Source organism: Carassius gibelio, chromosome B9 (genome assembly GCF_023724105.1).
Source record: "Carassius gibelio isolate Cgi1373 ecotype wild population from Czech Republic chromosome B9, carGib1.2-hapl.c, whole genome shotgun sequence".
Lineage (NCBI taxonomy): Eukaryota > Metazoa > Chordata > Actinopteri > Cypriniformes > Cyprinidae > Carassius > Carassius gibelio.
Genome location: NC_068404.1, coordinates 18,648,387 through 18,658,883, shown reverse-complemented (window position 1 = coordinate 18,658,883; position 10,497 = coordinate 18,648,387). Strand labels below are relative to the sequence as shown.

The following is a 10,497-nucleotide window of genomic DNA, read 5'->3' as shown; positions in this document are numbered from 1 at the left end:
GTCTGGTAATAGCTAACTCAACCTGTCTGTCTCCTTCTGTCTCTCTACACCACATAAATGAAGCCACACACCTGCAGCTAACTCTTTAACAGGTTGAATGTTATGAACCACAATCATATTTAAAAAAAAATATTTATAGAATTTTGAGATGTCACCATCACCGTGCTTGATTCTTTACACTCAGTCTACAGTTACACTGAAAGTGATGTGACATACTGTACAGCCAAGTATGGTGACCCATACTCAGAATTCATGCTCTGCCTTTAACCCATCCACAGTGCACACACACACACACTAACAGTGAACACACACCCGGAGCAGTGGGCAGCCATTCATGCTGCGGGGCCAAGGGAGCAGTTGGGGGTTCAGTGCCTTGCTCAAGGGCACCTAAGTCATGTTATTGCCGGCCCAAGACTCAAACCCACAACCTTAGGGTTAGAAGTCATACTCTCTAACCACTAGGCCACATTCTGTTGATCACACAAAAAAAGAAAATTTTGAAGAAAGACTATTAACATTGAAGACTATTGACTTCCATTGCATGTTTAAAAAAAATGAGAATGAGAATTCAAAGTATTTTCATGGAAAGAGGCAGTGAGAGATGTACGTTGGGTAATGTAATGTTAATGCACTTAATTGAGTTTCTGGATGCAATTTATTTAGATTTTTTAAAAATCTTTTTAATGTGTAGAGATAAGTTTCAAAACTCATTGGATGGTTTGTCGAAGAGACATGTACTATTACTTTTCCATGATTTGTTCCTAGTAGACAATAAAACAGTTGAAAAAAGTCCAATAATAGACTTACATTAAAGGGCACCTATTATGCAATATCCACGTTTATATGGTGTTTAGACGTAATTCTGTGTTGGCAGTGTGTAAACACAACCACTCTACAATGATAAAAAATCCACACACTCCTAATTTTTAATCCCCTAGTCAGTCTCACTCGGCCAGGGGTCTGCAACCTTCAATGTCAAAATAGCCATTCTGTCCCATTTCCCACTGAATAAAATTCATGTAGAGTCACAACATAATTGATCCCCAAATAAAGGTAACACGGCATATAGCTGAAGTGTTGTATTCAGTTATGTTACAGGGCATGGGGAGTAGCAATAATTTCAGAAGTGAGAGGGACAGAAATGTCAAATGTACTACTAGTAGTAAAAAGAATAGGCCTAATAATATGTATTATATCTAATTGACCAAAAAAAATAAAAAATAAATAAATAATAATTAATTGTCTAAGAAATAAAATAACTGATAATTTTTCTTGTATAATATTTTGGATATATATATTAAAATAGTGGCAAATTTATCACTGTATCATTTATACAAAAGACTTAAAAATAGGGTTGGGCCGATAGATGATGCCATCGTTCATCACTGATGACTGAAAGACATTACAATGTTAAGCTGACATCGTGACCCCCCCCACCCTATTTCCCCCGCAATCTGCCGCATTCCAATACCGTGTTCAGAAAGAAAATTACATGTATATGGAACCCCTCAAGGGAAATATGAGATTGGAGGAAAATACACATTTTAATAATGTCTCTCGCAGTTATATCATTGGATAATTATATTGTATATAAATTGTGGGCATAACTGCTTTTTAATGCACAATCGATTTTAGTTTCACTTTCACTTTTCCAGATTCGTGATTGCACTTATACATGGAGCAGCAGTACTTACTACACATTTTACAAGATTAGATGTTTGTCAGTAGTACTGAGGATCTGCAAATCCTCAGTCAGGATTTGCAAATCTGCAAATCGTCATCCTCAGTCAGGTCAGTAAATAGGTTTATGCTTTTTATTCAGCTTAGCTATAGCCATAGTGGGATGCCTTTGTCCATAGGGATTTCCTGCCATCAAAAGATACTTCTATCATATGAATCCATTTTGGACTTTCTGTACGAGAGTGCACTCTGACTTCAAGTAGGAATGCACAAGAGCATGTTCAGGACTCTGCGAAGTTCACATCGTTTTGGATGAGAATAACGTATCCAAAATGAAGTTACTGTATTGTCTCTTTTAATTTAAATCTAGATTTATTCGCATTGGCCCTTGAAAACCTCTATGTGAACACATTTGCCAGAGAAAAAGAGCATGGGAAAGAGTTTAGGTTTGATTAAAAGTCAGGGGGATTCCTCCCCCACCTATTGTACACCCATGAATGAAAGAGCATGATACACCCATGATGAAAGAGCAGCAAGTGGCTCGGGAGCCGCTAGTTGCCAACCCCTGCTCTAGGCCTGCCATTTTGATTCTCATGCAGTGTGATATCACATTGTATGTGGCCGGGCCACAGGGGTTGATTGACAGCCCTGCTTTGCGATAGTTTCCGCCCTCAGTGGTTGTATGTTTTCCTCATTTTTTCTGCGCTTGAGCAGCTGTAATGTCAACATTGTCTCGCAAGCAAACCCGATGCTCCATGTTTGGATGTAAGACTAAACATAAGAGTCTTCATTTTCTCCCAACATCTGAGCTGCTGAGTGAGGATGCTGTGGATTACTTTCATTTTTCAAAGTAATGCGCCTCAAAATCTACCTAAATACGTGTATCACTTCAGACTCCTTTGTCAATGTCATATCGTTATAGTGCTTAGCGTTTAAACCATTCGTGTGCGTACATCAAGGATTTTTTAAGTGATCAGCACCACGCTTGTGAAATTAGTTCTCACCGTTCGTAGAGAGAGATTTGTTTGGTTGCGTGGCTTGGTCCATTGATCTGCGCTGATGACAGGTCAGCACAGTGAGAGATCTATAACATTGTGCTTTTTCATCCCACTTTCTGTGCATTCGGCTTACCATATGTACGGCTAAAAACAGGTTCTCTCTCTCGCAATTATGTTGCTTTTACCGGCTGTTTATTGTTGTAGATATTCAATACAGAGAGATGTATACATGACCCCCTCTTCTGGAGACGGGGCGGGAATATATCATTTGCATTTAAAGGGATGCACTCCAAAACAGCTCTTTTTTTAGACACACCCCAAAAAAATGATATTTTCCAGTTGTTATAGTACATTATCTGTTGGGTATTCTGGGCTGAAACTTCACAGACACATTCTGGGGACACTCAAGAACAACATTACATCTTGTAAATAGGAGCATAATAGGTGCTTTTTAAAAGAGGGAACTAAGCCATATCTAGAGAACAGAATATCATAGACAATAGAAGGTTTGCTCTTTCGACTTGGTCCAGCAGCTAACCATATAACTCTAGCAAAGCCCTAGCACCACTCAAAACATCCAATCTGTTATGTAGCAACATGTAAAACAACACAGAGAATCTTAGCAACATATATAAACACCTTGGGAACCACTCAGGACATCTTAGCAACTGCAAAGCAACATGGTAAAAAAGAGTCAAACATTTTTACAACCAAATGTAGCAACTACCTGGCATGTTATGTTGGTGAGTTTTGCATGGGTAAGCACCACTTACATTTTCTTCTGAAAATGAACAAATCTAATTTTCTGTACATCCTCTTAATATTGCATATAAACATTTGGGGATGCATATGGAACTTTAACTCATGGCCATCTCTTTGATTTTTTTTTTTTTTTGTGTTTCGTTTTTTTTTTCTGCAAGTAAATGCTTGGGAGCACTTTGCTCTCTTTAAGCGTCTCAGGATGCTGTTTCAGCAGTATCACTGTGTAGGTGGAGGCTAATATCATAAAGCACCACTGTGATTAGCATTCTTTGTATCTCTCTTTTCCCTTTAAACTCGCCCTCTCCTTCCTTCTTTTGTTCTTTTCTTTCACCCTCCCATTCATTTTCCCTCTCCACCTTTGATGTGCCAGGTTCTTCAGCTATATCCTGGCATAACACAGGCAAATCCAGGGCAGCAGGCCAATGGTAAACAGCAGCATTGTACCTACATCAAATATGACAAGGCAGTTATTTGTTTACCAGCCTGGAGTTAAGCACAGCAAGGCTGGTTAAGTGTATCACAGGAGACCCTTATAGCCAAATGAGGCTACAGGCATGTTATGCTGTAAGAAATCCTCCTGTTTTTCCTTCCTGTCTCTTGAAATTGGTGTCACTCGCATCTATTTATGTGATTAGCCCCAAGCAGTGTCTGCTAAAGCACAATACAGCCTCCCCAGAGTTAAACAACCAACAGAAGTATGTTTTGTTGTTGTTGTTGTTTTACGCTATTGTTTTACAATTTGCACAGAGTACATTTACAGTCTTGAAGAGGTATTTCCCCCAAAAATTAATATTCTTTCAACATTTACTCTCCCTCATGTCGTTCCAAACTTTCATGACTTTCTTTCCTTGTGAAACACACATTTAGCTAATGTCTGCACATTCAAACTTAGTACATTGTGATTTGTTTGAAGACACAATTATTGATGTCAAACCTGGAACAACTCCCTGTCTAATGCTTCAGAAGACTTGGAATGAGATCATTCGGCGTGAATGCTTGGTGCTGTACTGAATGCTCTTTCACCACATGTCTACTGTATTTAGTTGAGTTCCAACATTGCAAACTGCTGTTGTGTGTCTTTTTGTATTACCACCGTCTAGTATGCACACATCTGATGTTCCATTAGCGATACAGTACTCCTGAGCAAACACATCACAGTAAAGGACAGTGTTTTGATAGAACATTCTTTGGTTTGTTATTTCCTTTACATCTCCACTCTCAGATGAAAAACTGTTTCTCTTACTGTTCTAAGCAAGAAGTCAAAAGGAACACAGAAGTTGACACTGTTTCCTTAATCTTCAGTTTTACCTCAGTATGTACAACATTGTAAAATCCAGTTAAATTCTGTCCAAAAACAGACCTGTGACAATTTTTGCACACAAAATTTGTAATCATCAAACTATCCTCTTCTGTTTAGCAATCAGATTACAGTGCTACTCAAACTGTTCATGTGAAGACTGAGATCACTTGCCTTGTATCTTCTAATGTTCTGCTTTACAATTATGTCATCCCATTAAAGTAAAAGTATGCTTTATATTGTTAAAAAAAATTTTTGACACCACATAGGTAAGATATATCTTTATCAAATCTGGCTAGAGAGGGTGCTTTGGAGTCACAGTGTTCTTCAAAATATCTTCTTTTGTTCTGTAGAAGTAAGAAATGCATACAAGTTTAGAATGACATAAGGGTGAATAAATGACGACATTTTTGGGTTGACTGTAACTTTACATAGAAGAAGTGCTTTGTTAATTATTGAGTGTTTTCTGTCTTTCTCCACAGATCCCCAGCTCAAGGGTATAGTGACCAGGTTATATTGCAGGCAGGGATACTACTTGCAGATGAACCCAGATGGATCTCTTGATGGGACTAAGGATGACAGTAGTAATTCTTGTGAGTTCCCTCTAATTTTATCATCATTGCACATAATAAATAATCAAAACATGAGCATGTTTCAGAAGACATGACTCCTGCTTAGGGATGCAGAATATTATCGGAATGATATCGGAATCGGCCGATAATGGTTTTAAATGTAAGTATGAAAAATGATGCCGATATGTCTTGCCGATAAGAGGAATACATTAAATCACATGTGCTCAGGGTGGGGAGCAATTAGATCAAGTCAGCAGTCTAGCTCATTCTTGAAGCAAAGTTTTGCCTAGATGATGATTAGATTCACTGATTAAGAGTGCTGCATTTAAACTGAGAATGCATGTACACTTTCGGTGTGTGATAGAGTCAAAAGTAATAGCATGTGCAGTGGCAGCAAACGCAGCCTCCCCTGGTCCTAATGCCCGCTTGGTAAGGAGTTTTAACTCTGTAGGGGGCGCTGTTGGCCTGCTTCTAATAAAATGAAAGTAAAATACACAAATAACATTTAGACTATGTTTCTGACTAAATAAAGCAGTAATTAATGGCATAAAACCATTACTATATATTGATTTTAAGGTCAAAAGATATAGCTTACATTAATAAAAACATTTAAAATCACAAACATGACACTTGTAAATTAAATAATTTTATAGATACTGATTTATTATGTCATTATGTGTAATATGTTATATATTTTTTAAACATATATTTTTTAAATTTATACATAATTTATTCATATTTATTTTCAAAGCTTCAGTGTACTGTTATCATTCTAACAAATAATTTATTGGTAAAAACTAAACAAAATTTAAAATAACTAGCTTATAATTTACACACAGGAGAGACTTGGTGTTGTTTCCAAATAAATTAAATATATCAGTATTGGCATCGTCTATCAGCCAAAATGAGTTGAAAAATATTGGCATATTGGATATTGGCAAAAATCCAATATTGTGCATCCCAACTTCTGCTTGATAATTTGGCGTGAAAAATGCTACAGCTACACTAAAAAGGTTAAGTGTGCTCAAATGCATATCATTACTTTTACTACACACACTTTTAAAATCCCTGTTACTGATTCACTTTCTGTAGTTATCACTGTTGCTGATATGGCAGTAGACTGGTCCTTGGGGAGATGTGTGTGTGCCATTGAGGTGATAACTCAGGAGGCAGTGGTGTATTATTAGCCTCTACTGGGCCTGCTTTTCAAATGCTTCAGGCCAGCTGCTTAATTTGATTTTAATATGCAGCTGTATTGACAGAGTGACACACAGAGGGCTCTCTGTCAGTCAAACACTCCGAGAGAAGATGACACATGACATTTGTGACACTAAGAAACACACCTACAAAAATGCAGAAAACAACTGTAGAGTTGGCTTTTTTATATTTTTATTTATTTATATACATTGAATTTTTGTTAAAGTAATCAAAGTTTCCCTAAAGTATTCCAACAACAGCAGTAACTAGATTTTCTTTTGCTAAAGTGCTGGCAAGGCACACATTTTAGGTAATTTATACTGGCTATTTATAGAAACTATATCAGTTGAAAACCCAAACATAGCTTAAAAAATATACTCCAAATATACTACAATTCTTAAGAAAAATTTTGAATAATTTTTTTTGTCATTTTGGTAAAACTATACTTACAATAAGTTATTTATATTAAGTAAGGACTAATTGACGATAGGCCATCGTGGCCGTTACACCTCAGGTGTGCATTATTTTTCGAATAATTTAACGGCCCAGAGTCAATTATTCCGCTTATACTATGGTTACCAAACCTCAAGACATCGATCCGATGATATATTTAAAGGGATTCGTCCAGTTTTTGTACTTAAATCGCTATTGTGAGTAGGATTATTTCTTCTGCATCTCATCATATGCCTCTTTTGCTAGTTCCAAAACATAATTTTAAAGCTGGTAATGGAGGCTTGAGCAGTTTATAGCAATCTAATTCAGTTATTAATGAAGTTAATGAAGAGAGAGAGAGAGAGAGAGAGAGAACTTGTGTGAATTAAGCTTATGTACCTCTGTGCATCTCTAAACACTCTTCTGCTGCAGCATCTCTAAACAGCGCTGTTATTACCTCGCTAGTGAGAAATGTCATGTGTAGCCTTTAAGTTGTTGCACTATATAGGCTAACTGATAAAATCGCCTGGGCAGCGCTGACAGTACCTTTTTGTGCAAACTGTGTGACCGTTATTACAGTTAACTATGCAAAGTGATATGGAATTGTAATGCGGTCAAGAGAGATGCCTGGAACTACGTTCGCCATGCGTTTCCCAGAAAATAATCGCACACCTCAGAACATTCATCAGTTCAATAGTTCAGTTGTGCCCAGGGCAGAAGAGGGACGGCGGGGCAAGTTCGGGAGCGAGTTCACCTTCCTGACAGCCTGATGGATGAAGCTGTCCTTCAGTCTGCTGGTCCTGGCCTGGAGACTCCGCAGTCTCCTCCCTGATGGCAGCAGACTAAAGAAGCTGTGAGACGGGTGGGTGGGATCACCTGCGATGCAGAGGGCTTTGCGAGTGAGACGGGTTCCATAAATGTCCTGGAGGGAGGGGAGAGACACCAATGATTTTCTCAGCTGCTCTCCCTATGCATTGCAGAGTCTTTCGGCAGAACGCGTTACAGGTGCCATACCACACACTGATGCAGCTCGTCAGGTTGCTCTTGATTGTGCCTCTGTAAAAGGTGTACATGGTGGGGGGTGGGGCTCTGGCTGTTCTCAGTTTGCGGAGGAAGTAAAGACGCTGCTGGGATTTCTTGGCCAGTACTGATGTGTTTTCAGTCCAGGAGAGGTCCTCTGTGATGTGCACAACCAGGAACTTGGTGCTGCTCACTCTCTCCACAGTCACACCGTTGATGGTCAGAGGAACGTGCTGAGTGTGTGCTCTCCTGAAGTCATTAACAATCTCCTTCGTCTTCTCCACGTTCAGAGAGAGATTGTTGTCACTGCACCATCCGACCAGGCAGCTCAACTCGCTCCTGTAGTTTGTCTCATCTTTGTTGCTAATGAGAGCCAGCACAGTCGAGTTATCCGCAAACTTAATCAAGAGGTTGGAGCTGTGTGACGGTGTGGTGCATGACGGGCAGACTTGATGTGGTGCATGACTAGCCGTTCAAGCACTTCATGAGGATGGGAGTAAGTGCAACAGGATGGTAGTCATTGAAGCAGGATGGAGATGGCTTCTTCAGAACTGGAATGATGATGGTAGTTTTGAAACATGTGGGAACAACAACCTTACTAAGTGACATGTTGAAAATGTCTGTGAAGACATAAGTGTGTCTCTCAGCACACGCCCAGGGATGTTATCAGGACCCGGAGCTTTTCATGCATTGATCCTGCTTAAGGATCTCCTCACACTGTCTGGGGTCAACGTCATCACCTGGTCGCAGGGAAGAGTCTTCTGGAGTCTTCTGGGCAGTGGTGCTGTTTTGTTGCTCAAAGCGAGCAAAGAAGGTGTTCAGCTCGTTCAGCAGAGAGATGTTGCTGTCACAGGTCTGTGGTGGGGGCTTGTAGTCCATAATGGTCTGTATCCCCTGGCACAGGCTCCTAGTGTCTCTGCTGTCGCTGAATTGATGGGCTATCCTCCCGAAATGCTGTCTCTTATTCTCTCTGATGCCCCGGGACAAGTTCTCAGGCCCACCTCATCTCCATCTCTGAAGGCAGCGTTCCGTGTCTTGAGGAATCTGTAGACCTCCCCTGTCATCCACGGCTCCTGATTGGCCCGGACACTTGTTGATGTAGGCAGTGACAGACTCTGGGTACTCCTGTAGGTCAGTGGAGTTATTGTATGTGGCAGCCTGCTTAAACATGTCCCAGTCAGTAGTGTCGAAGCAGTCTTGAAGAACCTCTGATGATCATTCTGACCACACTTGAATCTGTTTTTGAACTGGTTTGGTAACTTTAATCAGCGGTCTGTATGCAGGCATTAGCATGACAGTGATGTGGTCTGAGGCTCAGAGGTGGGGGAGAGGGAGGGCTTTGTAAGCTCCTCTCTGTGTGGTGTAAACAAGTCCAAAATTGTATTACCTCGTGTTGGAAAGTTACTGTGTATTTTTGGAAACACACTCTTTAAGTCAGCATGGTTGAAATCCCCAGCTATGATGAGAAAAACATCAGGGTGTGCTGTCTGCTGCTCACTGATGTGCTGGTACAGTTCATTTAGTGCATCATTCCTGTTGTTGTTGCTGTTGTTCGGGGGAATGTAAACCGAAATTAGCAGTATGGCAGTATATTCCCTCGGGAGATAGAACGGCTGGCACTTAATAATCATAAACTCCAGCAGGGGTGAGCCTTAGTAACTGTAATGGTATTAAGCAACGAGAATACTTTTTGTAAGCGATGAAAACAAAAATAATGACTTTATTCAACAATACCTTTGTCAACAGTCTTCTCTGTGTCTCTCCATATCACCGCATGCTGGGTATGCTCTTCTGTTTCAGGCGTGCCACAAGGATGTGCTGTTTCTACATGTATTTTGCTTTAATTTGAAAGAAAACTGACACAGAGGAGACTGTTGACAAAGGAAAAGTTTAATAAAGTCGATATTTAATTAAATTTTTTGCACAAAAAGTGTTCCTATTGCTCTATATAACCCAAATTGCATGTCTGATGGCAGATAGAGTATTCTGATGACCACTTTCATACCTTTTATGGACCTTGACACTGTTATTTACTTGGCAGTCACTGGGAAAGTCAGAAGGGTCCTGGTTTTCATCTAAAATATCTTAAATTCTGTTCTGAGGACATAAGAGCTTTTACAGGTCCGGAACGACATGGGGGGGGGGGGGGGGGTGATTAATGACACAAAAAAAAATCAATATTCCTTTGTGCAAACAATTATTTGAGACCTTATCTTTGAAGCAACATCTTTGTCTAACATCAACAGTATTATTTGATCATTTGATTTTGTGTTAAATGCTTGTTTTAACTTAAACATACATTTGCTTAGATTTTTTTAGGGAAAAAATAGTTATTAATATTGGATATTTATATAAATTCTGTAAGTTGCAAACCAGTATAAATAAGGAGATGGAGAGAGAAATAGAGGTGAAGAAAAAGAAGGGCATGAAATGGCATTCAGTATCATGCTCTCTTTGGAAGACAAGGATGCAAAGTCCATCTTGTGCCCTTGAAAGAATCTGTTCCAGTGTGCCTGTGGAGCACTTCCAGAAACTCACT

At 39.5% G+C, this 10,497-nt stretch overlaps 1 protein-coding gene across 3 annotated transcripts in view; it reads left to right on the top strand.

Annotated features, from left to right (window-relative positions):
• Positions 1-10,497, top strand: part of LOC127965201 (fibroblast growth factor 14) — a 116,716-nt gene that overhangs the window by 69,446 nt on the left and 36,773 nt on the right. For all 3 annotated transcript variants that reach the window (XM_052565866.1, XM_052565867.1, XM_052565865.1), the window contains exon 2: positions 5,220-5,330. In XM_052565866.1, the coding sequence (XP_052421826.1) occupies positions 5,220-5,330 (111 nt within the window). The remainder of the gene's footprint in view (positions 1-5,219; positions 5,331-10,497) is intronic.